The sequence below is a fragment of the Hylobates moloch genome, unplaced genomic scaffold, assembly GCF_009828535.3.
Source record: "Hylobates moloch isolate HMO894 unplaced genomic scaffold, HMol_V3 SCAFFOLD_12, whole genome shotgun sequence".
Lineage (NCBI taxonomy): Eukaryota > Metazoa > Chordata > Mammalia > Primates > Hylobatidae > Hylobates > Hylobates moloch.
Window position 1 is genome coordinate 67303253 of NW_026652287.1, and position 27633 is coordinate 67330885.

Here is a 27633-nt window from a genome sequence, read left to right on the forward strand (position 1 = left end):
TAGCTGCGACTACAGGCGCGCCACCATGCCCAGCTAATTTTTGTATTTTTAGTAGAGATGGGGTTTCACCACATTGGCCAGGCTGGTCTCGAACTCCTCACCTCCTGATCTGCCCGCCTCGGCCTCCCAAAGTGGTGGGGTTACAGGCATGAGCCACCGCACCCGGCCTTTACATTACATACATTTAAGTAAAAGGATACATGAGAGCAGATCAGAGGTATGTGTGAAATTTAGACACATATTATGAGGCTAAATCAAGTTTTCATCTGTTTATTAACTCCCTATTGCCTGACTTTGAAGTACTCAGTAATAGTTGATGAATACAGAAAACAATGGTAAAGGTCAGGTAGATTTGATGAGATGTGAGGTATGTGTTAGTAGAGCTATTTAAAGGTTTGTTGTTTTTAACAGGAGTATCAAGTGAGATTGATTTTTCATCTCTTCACCAGGCTCTCTGTTCTTTTAGAAAGGCCTGTCAGCTAGCTCCATCCCTAACACTTTCAGGGATGTTGGCCCATAGCTGGCAAAACTTGTGTTTAAAATCCCAAATATTAAGCAGATGAAAAACTTGGATATTAAATACTTTCATAACTCATCTCCACGAATTTGTACGTCTGAGGGAACAATACACAGCTGCAGGTCCATCAAGGCCGCAAAAGCTAACTACAGAGATAGTCTTTTAGCTATTTTGAAATCAGTAGGGCCTGACTACAGTCATCTGTCGCATACCCATTAGTCTTACTAAGGTCCTGCTGGCGTCAGAGAGGTGGTTCTACGATGCACGGAAGGAGTGTGTCTGGCCAGAGCAGTGGGGAGGCTCAGCTGCCTTGGGAGGTGCAAGGAGTAGCGCTAGGAAGTTGCTGCTAGGCCTCTGGCAAGAACACCAATTGTTCCGCAATGCGCCTGGCCAAACTGCAGCAGCCTGCTCTGCAAATACCGCATGACAGAAAAAGCCTGTATTGGAGAATATAAGAATCCGCGGCAGAAACGGAGTGCGCGACGATTAAAGGTTTTTACCCAGCACGGCTCCCCCGTCAGACTGCAAATCCCAGCATTCACTCCTTCCACGGGAGCCAATGAGGAAGCTACAAGTTCCCGCAGCCAATCACATTCTGAGCCAGTGTATCACCCGACTGAATTCTGGGATTTGTGGTTTTCACGTGGCAACATTACACCACGGTGGTTAAGGCAATGCAGGCCACGCGTCTGATCTCAAACGACACTTCCCTGTTATAAATTATTATGTTGGTTCCGCAAGCTAACTCCTTAACTGTCGTTACTCTCAGGCTTTCTCCTACTCAAAGCTCGTAATCTTTTTCTCTTAATGTCATTAAATAATCAAGTTATTTTCAGATTAAGGCCCACTCGCTCCACTCGTCTCCTGTCCTTTAACCGTCGCTTTAAAGTCTCGCGAGAACAGCCCCTTTTTTTGTCGTCGTCATGTCTCCAAAAGGCGGGTCACGCGAAAACTGACACAGGCTTCAGCCAACCAAATTGTCTTTTAACTCTCGTCTCCACAGTGTGCGTGGGCAGGCCTCCGTGAACTCTGACCTTAGCTTTCCGTAGCGTCCCGCGTCTGCCGCCCCCGCCCCCGGAGCGAAGGAGGCGGGCTTTGGCCTTTTGCCCTAGGGAGCGAGTGCGGAGCGAGTGGGAGCGAGACGGCCCTGAGTGGAAGTGTCTGGCTCCCCGTAGAGGCCCTAGTGTACGCCCCGCCGCCCATGAGCTCGTTCTCACCTGAACAGCGCTGTCGTTAAGCTGGCCCTGTAGCCTCGGCTTACCCCGGGACAGGCCCACGCCTCGCCGGGGAGGGGGCAGCCCGTCGAGGCGCCTCCCTAGTCAGCGTCGGCGTCGCGCTGCGACCCTGGAAGCGGGAGCCGCCGCGAGCGAGAGGAGGAGCTCCAGTGGCGGCGGCAGCGGCAGCGGGCAGCAGCTCCAGCAGCGCCAGCGGGCGGGATCGAGGCCGTCAAAATGGCGAGCGCCTCGTACCACATTTCCAATTTGCTGGAAAAAATGACATCCAGCGACAAGGACTTTAGGTGAGGCCGAGATCCGACCCTCACCCCACCTCGGGGTTCTCCCAGCCGCGGCCCTGGCCGTCACGCAGGCCTTGCCCCACCCCTTCGGCCGTAGCCGGTAGCTTCTCTGCCCCGAGGTCTCCAGCCCACCGGTCCGCTGGCCTCCCGATCCCTGGCGAGCCCCTTTCCTCTCCCCTCTTGCAACCCCCTCCCCCCATTCTTTCTCCTAGGCAGTTGCCCGCCGCGGTCTCTAGGCCCCGTTTGCGTGTCTCAGCGCCCCCACATCCTTCCCTGCCCCACCGGGAGGCGATTCTTGCGTCTCAGGTAGCGCGAAGGGGCGAAACCACCCACCATTGTGGAGAAGGGAGTTGCTCTAGGCTGGGAGACCGGGCGCCGGGCCTACTCGCTTGCCATCCTGCGGCGCTAGGCCGCCCTGCTCGCTGGGGCCCAAGCTGCTGCCCACTCGGAGACCCGGCAGCCTCCTCTCTGCCCGCAGGTGCGCGTGGGCCTTGCTGCATTCAGGTGGAATGATGAACTTTTGCGCTCTTGGCTGATACATACTTCTTTTTTGGATTATTTATTTTCATGAAGGTAGGAAGAAGGGGGAGGGGAGCCAGGATGGAGGCAACTTCTCTCGTAGGGTTTTCCCGCCAGCATCACTGTCAGTTCCCCTTGTCAGGTAAAACCAACTTAGGAACTCGGGGTTTCAGTCTCATGTCCTCATATCCAAAATCACTGCCAAAGGGATGGATTGCTGGATCTTAATCATAGCAGACGGATCTTCAAAAGGAAGAGATGTTTAATACGGACCTGGTGAATATGAAGCTTTATTACAGCAGTTCTGTTCCGATCTGTACTGTTGGTTCCAAATTGTTGTAATATGCACAGTGAAGATTTGTTATATTTGTACAGGTTATCTTTGTTTTTATTTTTCCTTGCACGCTACGGTGATTGTTGCATTCTTTCCCGCCTCCCATCTCTTCACAAATAAGTTCTCAATCTAAAAAAAAAAAAAAGTTGCTTATTTCCTTATACCTGTTTTGTTCTCTAATGCTTACTGGTTGTAATTGGGTGCATTTTAAAGGAAATAACAAATAGTCTTCAACTAAAATTGTGACTAAAGAGCCTGTTTGTTTTGTATGAACAATGTTTTAACACCTGAAAATGTGTCCAAACCATGTAGACTGGGAAGAACGTTTCGGATTTGTGAAAGGAAAACCATGAGAAAGTAGTAATTGTGTTCCTGGTTAAATTGATATACTAGCTTATTAAAATAGTCAGTGACCACAAAACCACATATTACTTTAAAAAATATTTCTACCTAGGCAGCTCTTAAGTGTTGTATTTAAAACTTAAAAATCAGTTCGCTAATGGTAAAAATTTTAGTATTGTAACTTTTTGGAGGTGACATGTTTGTTTTGTGTATTTTAGATTTGTGTAGTTCTAGGGCCAAAATTAAGATTCTTGGGGGAAATAAAAGTTTTGTGGTGTTTTACGGATTGGAATGCTGTTTGATTTTTGGGGCTTTGCTTGCTTCCAGTTCAAGTAATGGATAAGGTGTGTGGCGTGATTTCCTCCCCATTGCTGTCAGTTTGGCTCATCCTGTAAAGGTGGTAAATTTCATTCTGATTGTGGTCAATTTCAGTCTGAAGGTAGCACTTTATAATAATACAATTTTGTTCAACCAGTCAGACTCCTGTGTGGGTATAAGTTTAGAAAGGCCAAAGAAATTATGTGGTGACACCATACATGTGATTATTGACTGAAGCTTGCTTTCTTAAATTTCCTGTGAAAGAAAGATAACATGTACATACCTAGTTGTTTTTTTTAAATAAATTACATGAAAGAAATAATGCTCTGATACTAAATGACAGTCACTGCTGAATTTGATAAAGATTATCTATGAATTTTGGTTGTACTGAATCAAAACATTGTCAGCAGGATTAGTGTAATATTGATATATTCCTAATAGTTGGTGAATACTAAACAAGGTATGTTGAGGAGCAGTACGTGATTTCCAGTAATTTGACATCATTAAGTTATTTTTATCAACTCTTTTCTAAAAAACATTTTTATAATGCGCTGTGGCCATCTAGTTAATAGACAAGTCTTTGGAACTAAAGCACTTTATATATTCAGTTTAAACAGACATTTAATAATTAGTGAGCGTTTGGATTCAAGAATTTTGAAATTTTTTCTGCATATTTTTAGTATAGGCATTTATTTTAATTTGCTCTTTTTTAAAAAAAATGATGCTTTGTTCTCAGAAGTTTATTTATTTTGGCTTAAATACCAAGATTTGTGGCTACATATTTTAAAAATACCTAGCACTAGAAGGATCTTGAGGGCAAGGTTAACATTATGGAATGACCAACATGTGCAAAGCACTCTGCCTGTACTAAGGACGAGAGAAGAAAAAAATGCTGCCAAAATGAAGAGCAAATTTTATTATCCTCATGGTAGAATCCAAAGAGAATTTGACCTAGTCAAAAGATCTGGGTTCTAATCATGTGTGATTCTTTGTTGTGAACTGTAAGATCTTACGCAAGCTATTTAATCTGAGATTACATTTTCACTTCTGAGAGGCATGGACATGACTAACTACAAAAGGTTGCTTATAGGCATAAAATTCCAGGTCTATTTATATAATTACATAGTCCATTAATACAGAGAAGGTACAGAAATGAATGCAGGCTTAAAAATTTGGAAATTTCAGCATTTTAAAAGAATCTTTTTGTAGGACTTAATAGGCTCAATTTATTGAAAAATTGTGTAATATTTCTTTTGTGTTTTAGTATCGTGCATTATTTTAAAATGAGATATTAAGACAGGAGAAATGAGGAAGCATTCGGATGAGAAATGCTGAGATTAGGAACTCTGATGCCATATGCAGGGTTTTTGTTGTTGTTGTTTTGGGTTTTTTTGTTTGTTTTTTTGAGACGGAGTCTTTTCTGTCGCCAGGCTGGAGTGCAGTGGCGCCATCTCAGCTCACTTCAGTCTCCGCCTCCCGGGTTCAAGCGACTCCCTTGCTTCAGCCTCCCAAATAGCTGGGATTACAGGCACGCACCACCACGCCTGGCTAATGTTTTTGTATTTTAGTCGAGACGGGGTTTCACCATGTTCGCCAACATGGTGTCGATCTTCTAACCTCGTGATCCGCCCGCCTGGGCCTCCCAAAGTGCTGGGATTACAGGCGAGAGCCACCGTGTCCACCCATGCAGGGTTTTTTGTTTGTTTGTTTAAAAAAAAGGAGACTAGGAGCTCTTTTATAAAAAAAGGAGGAGGCATTTGTGTGTCTTAATTACCAGGATAGTGCCTGTTACTTACTAGCCTCGGTTTAATGAAAAGTTATTAATGAATGCCAATTCAAATAAAACCTTCAGAAGAAAAATGAAGAAATATTCCTTGGGACAGTACCTTAGAACAGCGCTTCTCATCACTTCCTCCCTAAAAGAAACACTTCTGGAGTGTACTGAGACTTTTTGCCAGAAAACATTTATACCGGTGTATATAGTTATTTTAAGGACCTCTAGTGATGCATGGTCCATAAATGAATAAAGAGTAAACCTTATAATGTAGCCAATAGATAGGGTATTCGGTTGATACCAGAGTGAAAGCTTTAATGTGGATGAACCATGTGACACTCCATTTGTGAATATTAATATTGAATATTTGGTGGGTTGAGGTAACTAAGTTATTTTCTTTTTTTTTTGTTTTAGAGATAGGGTCTTGCTCTGTCGCCCACGCTGGAGTGCAGTAGCACCACCTCAAGTCACTGCAGCTTCAACCTCCTGGGCTCAAGCAATCTTCTTCCCACCTCAGCCCCCAGAGTAGCTGGGACTACAGGTGTGCACCACTACACTCAGCTAATTTTTTTTATAGAGACGGGTGTCACCATGTTTCCCAGGCTGATCTCAAACTCTTGAGTTCCAGCAGTCTGCCCACCTTGGCCTCCCAAAGTGCTGGGATTACAGGATTGAGCCACTGTACCCAGCCACTTCTTTTATTTTAATATTCTTCAACCACTAGTTGATTTAAAATATTCCAAGGAATCAAGAGCTAAAGAAAATATCATTATCTTTCTATATGTAATAGTTAATATTAATGCTTACTGTGAGCTTGATTTTTATTTATCCTTACAACTTTAGTAAAAGAGGATAATAATAATCTGATTTACAGTTGAAGAAACTTAGATTTGGAGAGATTAAGTACTTGTTTAAGGTCAGATAGATAGTAGGTCTGGGACTTATAGGATCTCTTTACCCCCAGAGCATGAACTCTTAACCACCCAGTTATGTCACTTCTCCGGGGTTTAGACTAGGGGATGTTAAGATTCAGGCCTTAAATTTCATTTCCCTCTAAAATTAGGCTTATAGAATATTTCATGCTAGAAGATGCTTTTAATAATTCCTGAGGACTACAGAAAGTTTAAGATCTAGTGCTTACTTTCCCTAAATCTACATGCTTGTTGAATAGTTAAGACACTGTTGTAAAAAGATGAATAACCCAGGACAATATGTAATTGTCAGACATTAAGTGGCAGAGAATATTAAAGCAAGAAGATTCATGTCCATGGAGAGATTTGAGCCAGGTCTTGAAAATGAAACTCTCGACAGAAAGAGAAAATGTAAAGCACACGATACAAAACTTCACTGGGGAAGAGGGAATAGATAACTTGACTGTAGCTGGATGGATATTGTCCACAGAACTTCTTAAGAATAGGGACCTTGTCTTACTAAACGGAATCCTTCTCTTTGTCTGGCTCTGGGCCATGTGGGTTCTCAGTAGGTGCTTGTTTAAGTAGAATTGGATTTTATTTCCATTATATAGGGATTTTAGGAACCTTCAGGAAACCATTGTAAAATCAACTAAACTGTTTAAATACCACTTGATAGAATCTTCTTAAAATAATTCACCCCATTTTAGAATGCAAGTTTTTCCCAATTAGATAAAGATTTATTTATTTAAGTGTTTTGGATATTGGATGGTTTTTTCTTTTGGAAACTGTTTAAAATGCTTATAAAAAAATCTCAAGCCTTTTAAGGAATCAGGTTTTCAGAGCTAGAAGGAACCTTAGAGATCCTATAATATAGCTGAAAGTACAGTGTGGGTGGGCATTTACAATAACAACAGGAAATAGTGAAATTATCTTAAGTACTTATGCTTGAAGAAAAGCAGGTTTAATCAGAAGAAATAGATTTGCAGAGATTAAGAAGGTGATTTCTGGGCACTTTAAAAATACTTAGCAGGTTGATGGCGGTAACTTTCTTGATTTTACTTAGATGTTTTTTTCTTGATATATACTATGCTAACTGGTTATCAGCAGTGATTAGGGCTCACCACTGAGAAAGAGGAGGAAGGGACCTCACAGAGAAAACTGGGAAGAAAGATCAGTAAAAATTAGATTTCTTTACATGAACAATATTAAGACTATTCCAATTTAGGCCTGTGCGGTGGCTCATGCCTATAATTCCAGCACTTTGGGAGGCCAAGGCAGGCAGATCATCTGAGGTCAGGAGTTCATGACCAGCCTGGACAACATGGTGAAACCTCATCTCTACTAAAAATACAAAAATTAGCCGGGCATGGTGGTGCACACCTGTAATCCCAGCTACTCGTGAGGCTGAGGCAGCAGAATTGCTTGAACCCGCGAGGCAGAGGTTGCAGTGAGCCGAGATTGCACCACTGCACTGTGGCCTGGGCGACAGAGGGAGACTGTCTCAAAAAGAAAAAAAAAAAAAAACTGTTCCAACTTAATTCATAGCACTCTAAGGAATAACTGAGGAAAAGTGAAATAGCAGTGGTGTATGTGCAGGATCTCTGAAAGGTAATTGGTGTACTCAGTGATAAAGTTGACCATATCAACTAGATTTCTGGTTGGAAACGAGTAAAATTCTGTTTATGTATGATGGGAGAGGCTGTGATGAGAGTTATTGTGAGTGCAAGGTATCTGTCGATCTAGTGCATACCTAGTGTAAGTTCCAGACTGTGTTACTCATCACTGTGTTTGCAGAGTAGAGTTCCTTATGTTGGTGCCCTCAAAATACTTGTTGAATTAAGGAATGAGATGGCACTGCCTACAGGTCATATCAACCTGGGAATTCCATTGAAATCTGAAACGTAACCATTTATCTTTTTCTTTTCCCATCTTAATGCCTTCTTTATCCTTATTTTGGCCTGTTAAATTACCATCCACTGAAAGTCACAAGCAGAAAACCTTTGATATCACCCTTCCTGTCTGTCTTCTTTGGTCTCCTGATAAGTATTTCTCAAATTAATCTTGCTGTCTCAGGCCTCTCCCTAACCCAGTTTGTTCCCTCTGGCCATTAGAATTTTCTTCGTATATACTGCAGCTGATCATTGCCTCCCTCACTAATTTCCATTGACTACAAGATAAACTCCAGATTTCTTAGCTGTTGCCCATCTGAATTCGTAGAGACCGCTCTCCTAAAATCCCTGACAGTCTCCCTAGTCTCCTAATGTAACTCATTTAGTGGATATTTTCTTTGCTCATCTATTTGGTATTTTTTTTTTAATCACTTTTTCCTTCTTGGAATTCTCTTATATGGGCATCCTGACACAAGTTGGGTTTTTTGTCCATAATAGTCAGGGAGAACACACGCTTTAGGGTATCAGAGGATGTTAGAAGGAACCTATTCATTTGGGTAATTTGGGAAAGAGTCTAAGGAAGTGAAGCCTTGCTTTAGATTGAGTGTTGTCAGAAAGTGAGGTCAATTCTATGATTCGGCCTCTTAATAAATTTTATAGGGAGGGCTGACCTAAGCAGGGGGAAAGCTGTAGTTGGTAAAGAAGGGAGAGAGGAATGTTTGATATTTTGTATTGCTCGGTGACCTTATCCGAAATGGATGTTCTGTGAGATTGTTTATGTCTAAGAAAACAATATGCCTTAGCTATTAAGCATCAGATCGGTTGGTAATAACATTGAGGTTTAGTTATGAGTCTCAGATAAGTTTCTGGAACGTGGAGGCTGCTGTTTTTTTCTTTATCAGTGCCCACTTTTGGCCAAGGGTAGACAAAGTTGGGCTGCAGGACATTAATTTTTGATTTTCACGTCTTCACTATGGTGGAGATTTTGTTAAGATCAGAGGAATATCCATTCCATGTAGTTTGCAGTTTAACCAAAGTTAATCCTTTCTTCTATTGTAAGATGAGCAGTTTATTCATCTGATGTGACAATGGCTGCAGGGTAACATTAAGACTTTGGACAAGGATACGTTAGCTGACTGTAATACCGTCTTTTGGTTTTCCTTTTACTTCTTCCTCCTAGCTCATCCTTACCATCCCTATATCTAATCCATTTTGAAGAACTATTAATTTTAATTTGTAAAATTCAAATGAACTAGTTCTCATTATTTGTAGTATGTTTTGTAACATTATCACAAACACTGAGTTAGCAAGTACTGAACCATTGCTTCTGAGGGAATTATGGAATTACTTTCTGTGATTCCTGAGTCACATTATTTTAATCAGTTGGTGAGTTTGTAACCTTGTTTTATGAGTGTTTCTTTTAAAGATGTCTTAATATATATTGCTGATTGAATAACATTGAATTACAGCCAATAAAGAAGCTTATCTAACACATATGTTCTTTTCAGAAGGCACATTATAGCCTTCTTGCACTTAGGAATGCTAGACAGCATTTCAGCACTGTGCTTGGAGGCCATATTAAACAACAAGAGCACCAACAAAAAGCACAAACATGAAAAACATGGGCTGAAATAGGCCAAGAAGAAGATGGTTGTTTACAACATGAGTGCTGGAGCTAGAAGGCAGAGTGTTGCTTTGTGCCACCACGGCTGGAAATGTATGTGTTGGATTACTCAAATTTTTCGCCACTCGACATTCATCCAAATGACTGTGAAATAGGAAGCATTAATTTTGGCTTTACAAATAAATGTTAATGAGTAGGTGAATTTGCAAATACGGAACCTGGGAATAATAAGAATCAACTGTATGTCATTTTTTTTTCCATCTTCATTGATTGCCATAACCTAACTCAGGCTATCATGATTTCTCACTTAGTCATTCTCCTAACTAGTCTCCATTCAGTATGGCCAAATGAAGATTGGTTCTCTCCAAAGTATGGTTCACAGTATAGCTGGAGTAATGTTTCTGAAATGTAAATCTGATCATTGCATTTATTCCCCATCTGTAACCCAGTTGTTTTTCAGTAGCTTCCCATTGCTCTTAGAATAAAGGCTAAAATCCTGATATGGTCTACAAATCCTTTAAATTCCTGGCCCTTGCTTACCTGGCACTAATTTCCTCTTGCTTCACCATAATTCTGCCTACTCTTTATTTATTTTTGAGACAGAGTGTCACTCTTTTGTCCAGGCTGGTGTGCAGTGGCATGATCTTGACTCACGGCAACCTCCATCGCCCGGCTTCAAGCGACTGCCTCCCAGGTTCAAGCATTTCCCCTGCCTCAGCCTCCCAAATAGCTGGGATTACAGGCATGTACTACCACGCCTGGCTAATTTTGTATTTTTGGTAGAGACGGGGTTTCATCATGTTGCCCAGGCTGGTCTTGAACTCCTGACCTCCACCCGCCTAGGTCTCCTAAAGTGCTGGGATTACAGGTGTGAGCCACCATGCCCAACCTCTACTCTTTAGATCAGTCTTTCCTGACACAACCCGCATTTCAGTCTAGGTCATGTTACTTTGTTTATACGATAGTGCTTTCTTGTTTTGAGATGAATCTCACTCTGTCACCCAGGCTGGAGTGCAGTGGCTCAATCTCGGCTCACTGCAACCTCTGTCTCCCAGGTTCAAGCAATTCTCCTGCCTTAGCCTCCCAAGTAGCTGAGATTACAGGTGTGCACCACAACACCCAGCTAATTTTTGTAATTTTAGTAGAGACGGGGTTTCACCATGTTGGCCAGGCTGGTCTCAAACTCCTGATCTCAGGAGATCTGCCTGCCTCGGCCTCCCAAAGTGCTGGGATTACAGGCGTGAGCCACTGGCATCTGGCCCCATGGTGTTTTCTTGATAACACTTTCCTTCATAGCATTTATCTTAGTTCTTAGTTCTACAGGTGCTTACTCATATATGCAATTTAAAAAGTTAATATGCCTTTTACTAGACTGTAATGTAAGCTCCAAGACAGCAAGAATTGTGTGTGCTTTGGTTAGTCCTTATATCAGCAACAACTAGTACGGTACCTGATATGTAGTAGGTTCTTATTAGATAGTCTATGAGTATATAATGCCCTTCCCATCTTGACTTCAGCCTATATTCCCATCATCTTCCTATTAGGTTTCTGTGCTCCACATACTGAACTGTTTCCTTAGTCCTTCACTCTGAGGTGCTCTGTCCTTCCCCACCACCAAAAAAAAAAAAAAAAAAAAAAATAGTAATTTAAATCCCAAACCAGTTTTTCCCATGCAAACCCCTATTCATCCTCTGAGATCCAACCTAACAGTCAACTCTTGGGTGTGATAATTTCCATATGCTCTTGAGTAGTGTTTTATAAAATGTATTGAGATTTGTGCCCTTAGCACCATACCTAAAAGTAAATGCTGAAGAGATATGGACATGCCATGGACAGCTTTCAAACTGGTCAAACAGCTTCCTTAACAAGATTAATAGTGTAAATTTTTAATATTTACAGAAGGAATAAATTATTCCCAGAACTTTGTGATTTCAGGGTCACCATTTAAAAGTAACTCTTGGTATTACAATAATCTACTTTTTCTGCTTTTTAAAAATATCTATTGCTAATTTTGATAGTGCTCGTTTCAGCTTTTTAAAATATTTAACCATTAATCATAGATTTCTGAAAATCAGTAGGCTTCTTTATTACAATATAAGCTTCCTGATGTTAGGGGGGCCAAAGTGTATTCAACTTTTATCTGTCCTTATTTCTTAGTCCAGGGTTTCTTACATAATAGTGAATAAATAGTAAGTAAAGAATGAATTTGTGCCGATAGAACCATACAGGACCATAAAACAACTTTTTACTTGGGATTGTGTTTTTCTACTTAAATTGATGATCACTGTTTTCTCTGGAAGCAGATAACTGGCATTGCAGTGGTTCTTAGAGGTCATAACTATTATGGTTATTTAATGGATTTTATTTAAGTAAAACAGTTAAGATGTTTTCAGTACTTTGTGTGCAGGAGTGCCTGCATTAATGTGTTACTCAGTTTTTTCACTTTCCAGAATATTAATGAAAATTAGTCATGTAGTTTTAATTTTGTTTTGTCACATTATACAATGGGTGAGGGGCTTCCAATTAGGAGAGCTGTGTCCATTTTTTAAAAGTACATGCTTAATTGATCTTGTATTGCCCCAATGTAAATATAAGCTTTTTTAAAAATAAGCAGTTTTACAGAACGTGGTAAGAATTAAACTATTAGGTTGGTGCAAGAGTAATTGTGGTTTTTGCCATAATACATACTTGCATGTAGTGTAAAACTTTGTCAGATCAGTATTAAATGAACATACTAGTTATTGGAATTATCCTTAAAATTACCTTACATGTAATGCATTTCTAAATTATTAAGTTGTTTTGCCAACCTTTACCACACAGTTTATTACCCATGTTGCAGACTATCTCCATAGCTGTTTATCAATTCAGCTCCAATAGTTGTTTTTTTATTTAAACATGGATTTTGACATTTCTCTGTAGTGTACAAAATAATGTATTTTTACTAAAACTGGATCTGGTTCAAATAAAAGAGTGTTAACTAGTTATCTTAGTTGGATTGCTTCCATAAGTGGAGGGGAGCCAAGAATTATGGGACAAGTTCATTTGGCTTTTAAGGAGATCTTAGGGCTTTATTTGAATGTGATTATCTCATATTCTGAGAAATCACTTTTAAAACAATGAATTGTTTGGTAAGGCATGTGGAGAAGAAACTCTGAGATGCTGTTTATACCTTATTTTACCTGAAACTCTATTTATCTTGTCCACTATTCAGTCCTTTTCATTTAAAGCTGAGATTAGATGATTGATCACTCTGGGTTTTTGCCAGGCTGTTCACTGTTAAACCTTCCTTTGGCAGTGGTTCTTAAGGGGTGGGGGGAGGTGGGAGATGTCAGGGGGAGCTACTTTCTAGAATCACCTCTTCACTATTTTGAAAATAAGCTTGGTGGCTGGGCACAGTGGCTCATGCTTGTAATCCCAGCACTGTGGGAGGCCGAGGCAGGCGGATTCCCTGAGGTCAGGAGTTCGAGACCAGCCTGGGCAACATGGTGAAACCCTGTCTCTACTAAAAATACAAAAATTAGCCGGGCGTGGTGACAGGTGCCTGTAATCCCAACTACTTGAGAGGCTGAGGCGGGAAAATAGCTTGAACCTGGGAGGCAGAGGGTGCAGTGAGCCGAGATCCTGCCACTGCACTCCAGCCTGGGCGACAGAGCAAGACTCCCTGTATTTAAAAAAGAGAATGAAAAAGAAAATAGGCCTGATACCTAGTGATGGGTATTTTGGAAAATTTCCAGTAATATGTGACCATCCCCTGCAGTGCAACATACTTGTTTTGAAAGTGTTCTTAATGTTTGGAAGGTGTTCTTAATGTTTATGGTTAAGGGCTTCCTAGATAGAATTCAAATCCCATGTAAAGAAAAAGAGGAACTTTTCTCACCTAAAAGCAGTGATGCAATTAATTAGAATGAAAAAGTACTCACTGTCGGTCCTGGTAGTCAATTTGAGATCAAGACTGACCTGGGGAAAATAATTTTGGATAATGGTACCTCATATAAAAGCATATCAGTACTTAATCTCTCACCGTCTCTCTGGATACAATGAATTTTAAGTACATTATTGCTCTTTTCCTTGGTAGCTTTTAGATTAAATTTATGATCACTTTTTTTAAAAAGTGGATGACTTTTATAATAAAAGATGTTTCTGTTGAGTGAATGGTATAGCAGTGGATTTGAAAAATCATCTTTTTAAATTAATGCTTTAAAATTTTAAAATTAACAAATTTTATTTTATTTTTTTAATAGGTTTATGGCTACAAATGATTTGATGACGGAACTGCAGAAAGATTCCATCAAGTTGGATGATGATAGTGAAAGGAAAGTAGTGAAAATGATTTTGAAGTTACTGGAAGATAAAAATGGAGAGGTACAGAATTTAGCTGTCAAATGGTAAGTTGTTTTTTACTGGTTGAGTCTTTCTTCCTGCTCCCCCAGCCCTGTTTTTAAAAACTCTCTGATAAGTAGTAAATTATCTTAGCCTTGTACTATCTCTTTCTAGTGTTTGTGTGTAGAATTTTTAGGTGACTAATGTTTAGTGTTTGTATATGGTATATATAGTGTATTTCCTTACAGCATATAAGTTACTAAATGGTATTTTCTTTTAATTCTTACGAAGTGCATGTAGGGAACTCCAAAAACAATGATTCTCTCATTTGTTTGACTATAGCCTACATTTTTAGCTGAGTTAAAGGCCTACTTGCCTCTATGTATCTCTGTATTCCAGTGGGGATGAAATTTTAAAATGAAATGATTAAGGAAAATGAAAAACTAATAATAATATTCTTTTTTTTTTAAGGCAAGGTCTCACCTTGTCTCCCAGCTGAGAGTGCAGTGGTGTGATCACAGCTCACTGCAGCCTTGATTTCCTGGGCTAAAATCCTCCTGCCTCAATTTTTAAAATTTTCTTGTAGAGACAAGGTCTCACTCTGTGGCCCAGGCTGGTCTCGAACTCCTGGGCTCAAGTGATCCTCCCACCTTGGCCTCCCAAAGTGCTGGGATTATAGGCATCAGCCACCATGCCCGCCAAAAAACTAATAATAATAAAATTCTTAATAAAGAATAGCAGCAGTTAAACCATAGTTAACTCAAAACAACACTGATGATACAATATATATATATCATCAGTTGATACAATAGACATATGATACAATAGTTACAGAGAGTCTTTTCTAAGAATTATGGAGATTCTGATTGTCTTTGTGTATACAGTGCAGTGGGAGCTTCTTGCTATGCATGATGTTGGCAGTTTGGTTTCTTATTTTTAGTAGGGTAAATAATTTGAGTTCTCAATAAATTCCATTAACATACTGATTTAGTTTATGAATGTCAACTTTTAGAAACCCTTAATTTACATAGTTATTAGTATAACCTTTAGCCTCATAAAAATTATGGAATTATGTCTTTTTGTACATCATTATATTTGGTATCAATTTAAATAAAGCATTGCTTGTTTTTAAAGGATTTTAAATTTGTTTTAGCCTAAACTTTTACATATCCCTTGTAAAAGTACATAAAAATATGAGAACTAATTTGTCAGCATAGAATTTCCAGACATGCAATACAAATTTCTTTAACTTGGGACAAGTTAAAGAAATTAAGTTTAAAATAAAAATTAAGTTTAAAATAAAATGGGCCTTTCAAAAAGTGATGTTGTATGGGAGTGGTGGCTCACATCTGTAATCCCAGCACTTTGGGAGGCCGAGGCAGGTGGATCACCTGAGGTCAGGAGTTCGAGACCAGCCTGGGCAACATATAGAAACCCTGTCTCTACTAAAATACAAAAATTAGCCAGGCATGGTGGCGCACGCCTGTAATCCCTGCTACTTGGGAGGCTGAGGCAGCAGAATCGCTTGAACCCGGAAGGCAGAGGTTGCAGGGAGCCAAGATCGTGCCACTGCATGCCAGCCTGGGTGACAGCAAGACTGTGTCTCAAAAAAAAAAAAGACGTTATAGAATGATACAGATGAGTCAGTAATTTTACTTTAATTCTTTATCTTTTAATATCTTTTTGCCATGTGCCTAATAAACAAAATTAAACTTCGTTCAAAATGTTTCCTGAATGTTTCTCAACCTTTTAAAAAAATAAGTCTTTAAAAAAGTAATTTTTGTCCTAAATTGAGAGTTGGGAGGTACGTACTTCTTAGTCACTTTAGTATGTATCTTTACTCATTAGGAACCTGAGTTTCTTGACCTTTTGTTGGTATTTTATATTTATAATTAGAGGAGTTGGGGATAAATAACATATATTCAAGAAAATAAAGGAATTAGGATATAAATAAATAGAGTAGGAGATAAAATGATAGTAAATAATCTAAGAGCTCGGTCTTGGAGGATGGAAAATCCCAATAGATAGATTATTAAGCAGCCATATCAACTATTAAGCAGCCGTATCAAAAAATTGGAAAAATTGAACAAAGAATTCATCACCCAAAAGAAAGATCCAGAAATATTTCACAGACATCTTTAAAACCTCAAAGAACAGATAATTCCAGTACAGAGAGTTGTAGTACTGTTCTAGAACATAGGGTAAGTATGAAAACCTTCCAGACTTTTATTCAAATTAAATACTGGTAACAGATCCTGACTAATGATAATACTTAAAAAAAAAAAAAGAAAGAAAATTATAGACTAGCTTCATTTAAATGTTCAAAATAAAATATAGCAGTGTATTATTAGTAACATACTGTGACTAAGATTTTAAGGGGGCAGTTCAGTATTATATGCTTTATTAATACAGTTATTATGTTAGTAGGTCAAAGGGAGAAAAAACTATCTGGTTAGTTGTCAAGACACTGGTAAGAGTCAACATTGAATCTTGATTAAAACAAAACAAAACAAAAGCACTTAGTTTACTTAATGTAATTAGGGAGGTGAAAAACTTCCAAAAACCAGCATCATACTTGATTTGTCATTAGAGTGAAGAACAGTTTGAAGATGTATTATCCCACTTGACAGAATTCATCATCTGTTCCAGGTCAAACATGTAACAACATAGGAATTGATAGGTCCTTAAAAGAGTACACATGCACGTACACACACACACACACACACACACACTTTCTTCAGCCCTCACACACATACACACAGACACACTTCAGCCCCCGCCCCTGACACACACACATACACACACTTACTTCAGTCCAAAAGTTATAAAATACCAGATACATTCACCCTAAAGTCAGGGACAAGGCAAATATGTGTATCTCTCTGCCGTTTCTTTTGAGGGTATTAACCACTTTAAGACAGAGGGGTAGGAAGAAAGAGGCATAAGAATTGAAAAGTATGTGTGGGAAAAACAAGTCAATTATGAAAAATTGAATTTACAAAAAGAATTCAGTGAGGTAGGATGTAAAATTTACAAAATTAGTAGCTTTTCATATAAGCTTTTGATAACTAGGTTTTCATATGGGCAATTAGAAGATACAATAGAAAGGAACACCCATTTATTATAGCAACAGAAAGACAAAGTAGGAGTAAATGTAACAAGAAATGTTACAATGGTGACCTTGGATTGCAGTGTTGTGTAGTATAAGGTAAGATTACAGATTTCTGTTATTCCAAATTTATGGGAGAGAAATTTTAAAATACTTTAAGATACAGAAATGTACTTGAACAAGGAGAGAGATATCCCATGTCCTTGGATGGGATAACTCCACAAATAAGTTTTGGTTCTCTTCAGGTTACTTTTATGCTAAACTAATTATAAAATAATTATAAAAAAATTATAAAAATCATTAAGTTTTTTTCCAGAAACTAGACAAATTGACTAAAGTATATTAGGGTTGAGAGTGAGCATGTGCTGAAGATAGTTAAGAAAACTCTGAACAGGTAGAACAATTGCTGAAGGTAGAGAGGTGTTGGTTAGCCCTATAAATATTATGTCTGTATAATCAAAGCAGTGAGGTAGTGGGGCATTAATAGACCAGTGAGGTAAAATAGAATGGAAAGTATGTTATGAAGGTGGCATCACTGAGAAAAAGATGGACCTTTTTCAAATGACTGGATAATCATTTGATAAAATTATATAATTTTATCATACAACATCTCCAATCAAGGTCACCATTATTCACGTTTTATTTACCATAAATTAGTTTTGCCTGTTACAAAACTCATATAAATGGAATTACATAGTATGTGTTCCTGTATCTGGCTATTTTTGCTCTCATAACACCACAAGTTCATCCATGTTGTGTATATTAGTAGTTCATGCCTTTTTATTAATGATTAGTAGTCCATTGATAGTTTGTTTATTCATTTGGTTTCTTTCACGGATTTGACTACTGTGAATAAATATACAGTGAACGTTTCGCGTACAAGTCCCTTTTAGGACATATGTCTTTATTTTATTTATTATTATTATTTTTTTGAGACAGAGTCTCGCTCAGTTGCCCTGGCTGGAGTGCAGTGGCTGGGTCTCCGCTCACTGCAAGCTCCGCCTCCCGGGTTCACGCCATTCTCCTGTCTGAGCCTCCCCTCTAGCTGGGACTGTAGGTGCCCGCCACCATGCCCAGCTAATCTTTTTGTATTCTTTTAGTAGAGACGGGGTTTCACTGTGTTAGCCAGGATGGTCGCGATCTCCTGACCTCGTGATCCGCCCACCTCGGCTTCCCAAAGTGCTGGGAGCCACCGCGCCCGGCCGTCTTTATTTTTTACTGATACCCAAGAGTGAAACTGCTCTTGTTCACTTAGCTTTTTATGAAAACGCCAAATGGTTTCCAAAAGTCTATCTACCACTTTATGTGAAAGTACCAGTTGCTCCACATTCTCACCAGCCATTTGGTTGTGCCAGTTTTTAATTTTAGCCACTTCAGTAGGTGTGTAAGTGTGGTTTTAATTTCTGTTTCTCTGATAACTAATGATGTCAAGCACTGTTTCCTGTGTTTTTTGGCCATTTGTTTTTTTTGTGCATGGACTTTTTATTATCAAGTTGTAGTTCTTCTCTGAATTTGATGAGCTTAAGTTTTTAATTTTGGTTTTGAATTTAGTTTGATTTAATTTATAAGTTAATTAAAAATTTTCTTTTCTGGTTATTGTTTTCTGTGTCCTAAGAAATCTTTGTTTACCTTAGGTTGTAAAGATTTTCTCCAAATAAGATTTCTAATTTTAGCTTTACTTTTAGTTCTATGATCTATCTTGAATTTATTTTTGCAAAGGATATGAGGTAGGAATTAACTTTTTCTTTTTTCTCCAAATGGATATCCAGTTGATGCAGCACCATTTATTGAAAAGACCTTCCTTCCCTACTGAATTACTTTGGCATCCTCGTCAAAAAATCAATTGACTATAAAAGTGTGGGTCTATTTATAGATGCTGTTTTGTTCCATTGGTTTATTTGTCTATACTTATACCAGTACAACACTTGCATTCATTGTAACTCAGGGTTTATCAACTTTGGCATTACTGACTCTCTGGGCCAGATAATTCTTTTTGTTGTTCGGAGCTATGTATTCTGTGTATTGTAGAGTGTTTAGCAGCATCCCTGGCCTTTACTCAGTATTTGCCAATAGCATTCCCACCTCTCCCAATTGTAACAATCAAAAATGTCTGCAGGCATTGCCAGATATCTCTTGGAGAGCAAAAATTGCCCTGTTGAGAAACACAGGTGTAGCTAAGTGTAAAGTAAAAGGTAATTTAAGTTCTCTAGCTTCATTCTTCCTTTCTCAAGAGTAGTTTAGTTTTTTAGGTCATTTATATTTCCATGTAAATTTTAGAGTTGTCAGCTTTTATTCTTAAAAATAAGCTTGCTTGAATTTTGATTAAAATTGTGTTGAAGCTTTAGGAGTATTTGAGAAGAATTTGTGTATTAACAATAGTCTTTCAACCATGAACCATAGTATCTCATACTTGTTAAAGTCGTTTTTGCCGAGTCCTCAGGATTTTCTACCTAAACAATCATGTCATCAGTGAATATCCCTTTCTTTCAATCCTAATTTTGATAATTTTTGTTCCTTTTTTTAATCATCAGTTAATTGAATCAAGAACTTGCCAGCTTTACTAATCTTAATCAAAGACCTGACTTGTAGGTTTGTTAATTTTGTCTGTTTGTTGTCTGTTTCATTGATTTCTTCTGTGATTATTGCTTTCCTAATGGCTTTCTTTCTAATTTAAACATATAAAGGTATATATTTTCCTCTAAGTATGTCTTTAGCTACATCCTAGAAATTTTGGTATATTCATTATTCAGTTTGAAATATTTTAATTTGTGATGTGATTTTTTTTTTATTTTAGTCAATTGGTTATTTAGAAGCAGTTTCCAGATATTTGGAGGTTATCTATTTTTTTACTGGTGTATAGTTTAATTCTGCTGTGGTCAGGGCACTTTCTTTTAACATTTATTGAGATTTGTTTTGTGGTGTACCACATGGTAGGTCTTGGCAAATGTTTTATATATACTTGAAAGTATATTCTGCAGTTGTTGGGTAAAGTGTTTTATAAGTGTCAGGTCAAGGTATTTGATAGTGTTCAGATTTATATCTTTTCTGAAATTTTTTTTTTTTTAGACTCCAGTCTGTCACCCAGGCTGGAGTGCAGTGGTGTGATCTTTGCTCACTGCAACCTCTGCCTCCCAGGTTCAAGCGATTCTCAGACTGCCTCCCAAGTAACTGGGGTTACAGGCGCACACCATCACACTCGGCTAATTTTTGTATTTTTGTAGAGACAGGGTTTCACCATGTTGGCCAGGCTGGTCTGGAACTCCTGACCTCAAGTAATCCGCCCACCTCCACCTCCCAAAGAGCTGGTATTTTAGACATAAGCCACCATGCCCGGCTGTCCTTTCTGATTTTTTGTTTAGTTGATCTGTTGACTGTTGGGAAGGATGTTAAAACTTTCAACTATGTATTACTTTTCCCTATAATAAAGTCAGTTTCTTTTTCTTGCATTTTAAAGCTGTATAATGTTAAAGACAAAATTGTTCTGACATTTGTTTAAACAGTAAGAAATACTTTAATCAGGACTATTGTGATAGGTGTAAAGACTATTGCAATAGGAGAAAGAGATTGATCCCAACTTCAAATACTATGACAAGTGGAAATTTATAGCCAAAAAGCGGAGTCGGTCAGAGATGGAACATTATACAAGAACAAACATGAGGGGTGGTGAGATTCTCGCTACAATTGGGCTATGTAGGCCTGGCAAGGACAGGGGCCCAGAGTCAAGAACTACTTCTTGAGAAGAGGGCTCAGACGTGGCTTAGTAAAGTTTGGTCAGAGAGTCTTTGCCAATGACTGGGTACATAAACATTTATACTAGTGACGTCTTCTTGATGTATGACCCTTTTATGAATATAAGACATTTCTCTTTATCTCTGGTAATACACCTTACCTTGAAATATATTTTCTCTGATGTTAGTAATATAGCCACTCCCGTTTGTTTCAAGATTGGTGTATGTGCATATGTATCTTTTTTATTTCTTGTTTTATCTGTTTTTATTTTAAAATTGTTTGTTGTAGATAGCAGGTAGTTAAGTCTTGTTTTTTCTTTTATTCAGTTTTATAATTTCTGCGCTTTATTTTTTATTTTTAGTTTTTAAATACAGCATTTAAATTTTTTGTTATTTTTATTTTATTTGTTTGAGACGGAGTTTTGCTCTTGTTGCCTAGGCTAGAGTGCAGTGGCGCCATCTCAGCTAACCACAACCTCTGCCTCCCAGGTTCGAGTGATTCTCCTGCCCCAGCCTCCCGAGTAGCTGGGATTACAGGCATGCGCCACCACGTCCAGCTAATTAATAATAACATTCTCTTTTTTTAAGGCAGGGTCTCACCCTGTCACCCAGGTGAGAGTGCAGTGGTGTGATCATGGCTCACTGCAGCCTTGACTTCCTGGGCTCCAGTGATCCTCACCTCAGCCTCCCAAGTAGCTGGGACCACAGGTGCATGCACCACCCCCGGCTAATTTTAGTATTTTTGTTAGAGGCAGGGTTTCACCATGTTGCCCAGGCTGGGCAAGCTCAAGAGCCCACTCGCCTCAGTCTCCCAAAGTGCTCGGATTACAATCGTGACTCACCACTATTCTGCTGAAAGCTATAACTCTTTAAATTCATTTTTGAGTTCCTTTTAACTTCACTCCCAATTTTTATTATTTTATATTCGGTCTTTCCATGTATCTGCCATGTTTCAGTTATCACTGCCTTCATTTTGGATTAGGCTGTATTTATGTATTTAACCTTTCTGTTTTTTTATTTTTATCTTTTCTTTTAAATCACCAAATTGACCTGCCTACTACTTCTCTGGTCAAGCAGTCAGCAGTCATCAATTGAGCATCTATTTGAGACACTGATCTGAGCATTTATCAAATTAAATTTTCATGATGTTACTTATGCTTGAAAAAATGCATTGGCTTCCAGTTTTATCACATTTCAAGTCATCGACTAGACATTAAGAGTTCTCTGTAATATCATAGGTGGTTATTTTTCCTGTGGTGTTTTCCATCTGCCTTTTGTATCAAGCAGTTCTTTTTACTCCTAATTTATTTCAATGTGCATTCCACTTGTTTTAGTCTCTGTTCTTTACAAGAGCTTGTTTCCTCATTTGAAATGCTTTTCTTTTCTAACTGTCTCATGAAAGTTCAGTGCCAGCCTGGCGTGGCTTATGCCTATAATCCCAGCACTTTGGGAGGCCAAGGCGGGTGGATCACTTGAGGTCAGGAGTTCGAGACCAGCCTAATCAACATGGTGAAACCCCGTCTCTACTAAAAATACAAAAATTAATGGGACATATTGGTACACACTTGTAGTCCCAGCTACTTGGGAGGCTGAGGCATGAGAATCACTTGAACCTCGGAGGCTGAGGTTACAGTGAGCCAACATCAGACCACTGCACTCCAGCCTGGCGACAAAGCAAGATTGTGTCTCAAAAAAAAAAAAACAAAAAAACTTAATACCTAAAAATCTGACTGTTAATGTTCAGTCTCTTACCCTGTAAATGCTGACATTGCATTTAAAAGTCTTTTTTTTTTTTTGAGAAGGAGTCTTTCTCTGTCCCCCAGGCTGGAGTGCAGTGGCGCGATCTCGGCTCACCGCAACCTCCACCTCCTGGGTTCACGCCATTCTCCTGCCTCAGCCTCCCGAGTAGCTGGGAATACAGGCGCCCGCCAACACGCCCGGCTAATTTTTTGTGTTTTTAGTAGAGACGGGGTTTCACTGTGTTAGCCAGGATGGTCTCGATCTCCTGACCTCGTGATCCGCCCGCCTCAGCCTCCCAAAGTGCTGGGATTACAGGCTTGAGCCACCACGCCCGGCTTAAAAGTCTTTTTTAATTTGTTTTTAATCATGCCAGAGTAGTGAATGCCTTCTCTGTTTCATAGTTACGTGCGTTCCTTAGTTCATCAACCAGATGGTTAAGTTTTTGAAGATAGGGGCCATACTGTCTTTGTTATTCAATAATTTTGAATACAGCGACTTCTTAATATAGGGATCCTTACACCCTGGGCCGTGGACCCGTACAGATCCTTGGCCTGTTGGGAACTGGGCTGCACAGCAGGAGGAGAGCAGAGGGCGAGCCAGCATTACTGCCTGAGCTTTGCCTCCTGTCAGATCAGCGGTGGCATTCGATTCTCATAGGAGCACAAACCCTATCGTAAACTGTGAGTGCAAGGGATCTAGGTTGCATGCTCCTTATGAGAATCTAATGCCTGATGATCTGAGGTCGAACAGTTCATTCTGAAACCGCCTCCCCTGCAAATCCGTGGAAAAATTGTCTTCCATGAAATCGGTCCCTGCTGCCAAAATGGTTGGGAACTGCTGTCTTAATGATATTCATGTACCAAACTTACCTAATAAAATCTATGGGAAGAACACAAAGGAAGGACTTTCCTCCATCCTCAAGAAATGGTTCAATTGGTGGACATAATGCAAACTTGTAACAACATCCATGATAGTAATGAGAAAAGTATATGCAGGGCGCTTTGGGAGCACAGGGTAGTGTAGTATTCACTTGTTTTCATCTTTACAACCAGTTACTTTATGCTTTTAACATTTAGACAAGATTGTAAAAGGCACATTGTTTTATAAATCTCCTCAAGGAGATTCAAGGGCAGTGGAAATTCTTTTGGTTCATGAGGTGGTGTTTGGTAATAGAAAGAAAGGGTCAACGTTGGCAAAGTGATGCAGGTTTAGTGTCCTTTATCTGAAGTGCTTGTGACCAGAGTGTTTCATATTTTGTATTTTTCCAGATTTTGGAATATTTGCATATACAAAATGAGATAACTTGGGCATGGAACCCAAGTCTAAACATGAAATTCATTTATGTTTCATATATATCTCTTATAGCCCCAAGGTAATTTTATATGATATTTTTAGTAATTCTGTACATTGAAGATAGGAAGGGGAAAAAATAATAATTCTCTGCATGAAACAAAGCTTTGACTGACCAGCACATGAGGTCAGGTGTGGAATTTTCCACCATGGCACTCAAAAAGTTTTGAATTTTTAGATGAGGGATGTTAAATCTATATGTTGGATGGAACTTCCATTGTAGGAAAAACTTCTTGTTAGGAGGAAACTCCTGATTCACCTATTGATTGATTAATTGAGACAGAGTCTCCTTTGGCCCAGGCTACAGTGCAGTGGTACAATCTGGGCTCACTGCAACCTCCGCCTCCTGGGTTTAAGCAATTCTTGTGCCTCAGCTTCCCAAGTAGCTGGGACTACGGGCACATACCAGCACGCCCAGCTAATTTTTTTTGTATTTTTAGTAGGCATGGGATTTCACCATGTTGGCCAGGCTGGTCTCGAACTCCTGGCCTCAAGTGATCCACCTGCCTTGGCCTCCTGAAGTGCTGGGATTACAGGTGTGAGCCACTGCATCTGGCCTTACCTTATTACTAAAAAGTTTTATGCCAGCCATGGTGTTGTGCCCTTGTAGTCCTAGTTACTCAGGAGGCTGAAGTGGGAGGATTGCTTGAGCCCAGGAGTTCAAGGCCAGTGTGAACAACAGTGAGATCCTGTCTCTCAAAAAAAATAAAAAATAAGTTTTCTGTGTATTTGTCAACTAATTAGCTTTAGGGGTATGTCATGGGGTATGATACGTAAAGCAGCTTCAGTTTCATGTTACTAGGATGGAAATCAATGAGAAAAACTTGGAAACCAACTGCAAAAATCTTAACCAATCACAATTTTTTACGTCATTTGTATACTATTTATGATACAGACATGGTATATACTTTATCTTGAAAGTTCTAGGTGGAAAGGTTAACATTTCTACTTATGTATTTTCCTGTTTTTGTGCTTATCTAGCTTTTTTTTAAACAATTTCTTCTTTGTATTACAGTCTTGGCCCTTTAGTGAGTAAAGTGAAAGAATACCAAGTAGAGACAATTGTAGATACCCTCTGCACTAACATGCTTTCTGATAAAGAACAACTTCGAGACATTTCAAGTATTGGTCTTAAAACAGTAATTGGAGAACTTCCTCCAGCTTCCAGTGGTAAGCAACAGCACATTTTTCTTCCTATTTCTTTTTATGTGGAGGTATTTCTCCCCACCTTTTTTTCCCCTTCTGGCCAAGGAGGGAGGGAGGTGGCTGTCCTTACAGATCTTCATAGGAATCCCTTTGGACAATTAAGAAAATTAAAGCTTGAAGCCTTATTTTTCTTAGAAATAAATTAAATGTTAAATGAATATTTCGATTGAACTTGTACATAATATGAATTTCAGTGAAGGATTTTTATATGTTGGAGCAAGATTTTATACTGTGTGTACCATGACTGCAGACTAGAGTTATGCCAACCTATGCAGTGAGGGAAGAGATAACCAAAATATTACGTCCTGATTAGTTCTCTGTTTCCAGTATTAATTTCACTTTGCATCAGTATTTGCTATGTAAAACTTAACACCATTCAGACATAGCTGTGAAATAGTTCACTTTACTAGTAGCTTTAATTAAAGCTGAGTCTTTTACAGCTACTTGGTAATTAAATTTAAAACTATGATTAATGTATTTGTCAACTAATTAGCTTTTGGCCTTTGATAGAAATGTGTAGGTAATATAAATTTTAGAATTGGTCTTGACTACTAAACTATTGCTAAAATTAGCAGGCTAAAGGTTACTGTCTCATCTGCAAAAGGTGAGATTATCACATATTTCATGGGAGGATTTAGATTGGTAATAATGTAGTCTGGGGGCCAGGCGAGGTGGCTCATGCCTATAATCCCAGCACTTTGGAAGGCCAAGGCAGGCGGATCACCTGAGGTCGGGAGTTCGAGACCAGCCTGACCAACATGGAGAAACCCCGTCTCTACTAAAAATACAAAATTAGCCGGGTGTGGTGGTGCATGCCTGTAATCCCAGCTACTTGGGAGGCTGAGGCAGGAGAATCACTTTAACTCAGGAGGCAGAGGTTGCGGTGAGCCGAGATGGTGCCATTGCACTCCAGCCTGGGGAACAAGAGCAAAACTCCGTCTCAAAAAAAATAAAAAAACAAAAAATTAAATAATGTAGTCTGGGTATGTTATTTTCAGTCATGTACTTAAATCATTCACTGTGCTAGTTTTCATGCTAAAGGCTGCGTACGTAAACTAGTCTAAACATCAATCATATGGGAGGTCTTACTATTCCTTCTAGTTTGTGGATGGGAGAACTGAAATTCAGAGAGATTAGATTAATTCACCCAAAGTTGAGTGAGTAATTGGGTAAAGATTCAAATCCATTATCTTTTAATCCAAAAAGGATGCTTTCTTCAATGTATCATACCAGTGTTATTTTACCTTTATTAAATAGTTACTTATTTCAATAAAACATTTCACCAACTCAGAAGTATGTTATTTATAATTGTATTAGCTATGTATATATTTTTTAATTTTTTTTCTGTCATTGAAGTGTGTTTGCATTGAGCCAATTTCCAGTTCTTACAAGAATTTTTTTAACCATTCAGATTCTTACTTTCACAGTGACTTGTTCTTTTTCTTCTCTCATCAGTAACAACATGACCTACTGTAAGTAGTAACAATTCTGATTTATGAGTCCTGGAACGAGGTTTCTGCTTTATAATGAAGTTATGGAATCTTTGGGTTGGAAAGGACCTTATTAAAAGTTGTGGCTAATTTTTTTTTTTTAAAAGAAGCTGCTAAGCATTGGAGCTCAGAATATATGCTTTTTAATTCACTGAAGTTTAAAAGGCTAGTCTACTAGAAAAGACTCAAATAGAGAAAACTCTCCTTGCTGCTTTTCAATCTAGGTGTGCAAGCACTGCAGCTACTACTGGCTCCATAGCTAGCATTCATACCAATGCATACAGATTATCTAGTAGATAGAATAGTTATCTATCTACTATTACTAGTTATCTATAATATCTACTATTATCCAGTAGAAAGAATCTGCTGACATCTGTATTGTTTTCTGTGTCCTTTACCCCTTCTGAAGTTATCTCTAATTCTCGTTTATGTCTAATAAGTTATTTTATTGAAAAGCAGCCTGTTTTGAAAGATGTGTTTTTCTCCCACAGATCTCCTGTGTCTCATGATCAAGTGTGGAGTTGTTAAATATTTGGTCTAATTCTTGTTTATTTCTAATAAGTTATTTTATTGAAAAGCAGCCTGTTTTGAAAGATGTGTTTTTCTGCCCTGGATCTCTTGTGTCTCATGATCAAGTGTGGAGTTGTTAAATATTTGGTTACTACCATGAATATAAGAGGGAATTCAGCATGCTTGCCTTGAAATTATTATTGGCTTCTTATTCATGCAGGCTCTGCATTAGCTGCTAATGTATGTAAAAAGATTACTGGACGTCTTACCAGTGCAATAGCAAAACAGGAAGATGTCTCTGTTCAGCTAGAAGCCTTGGATATTATGGCTGATATGTTGAGCAGGTAAGTGTGCCTATTTATTTCCATTACTTGTAATACAGATACTACATTAATTTACTAAAAACCCTTTCTAGTAAATACAGTAAAACTTG

General features: G+C 38.8%; 1 protein-coding gene across 2 annotated transcripts in view; it reads left to right on the forward strand.

Annotated features, from left to right (window-relative positions):
* The first annotated feature begins 1597 nt into the window (after positions 1–1597).
* The window catches only part of CAND1 (cullin associated and neddylation dissociated 1), a 50823-nt gene continuing 24787 nt past the window's right edge, over positions 1598–27633 (forward strand). Inside the window, exons 1-4 of one of the 2 annotated variants that reach the window (XM_032170675.2) lie at positions 1598–2036; positions 13989–14132; positions 25010–25164; positions 27421–27544. In XM_032170675.2, coding sequence (XP_032026566.1) covers positions 1969–2036; positions 13989–14132; positions 25010–25164; positions 27421–27544 — 491 coding nt within the window. In that variant the 5' untranslated portion in view covers positions 1598–1968. Of the gene's footprint in view, positions 2037–13988; positions 14133–23957; positions 24017–25009; positions 25165–27420; positions 27545–27633 lie in introns of those variants that run through there. The other variant, XM_032170676.2, reaches the window with a different exon arrangement.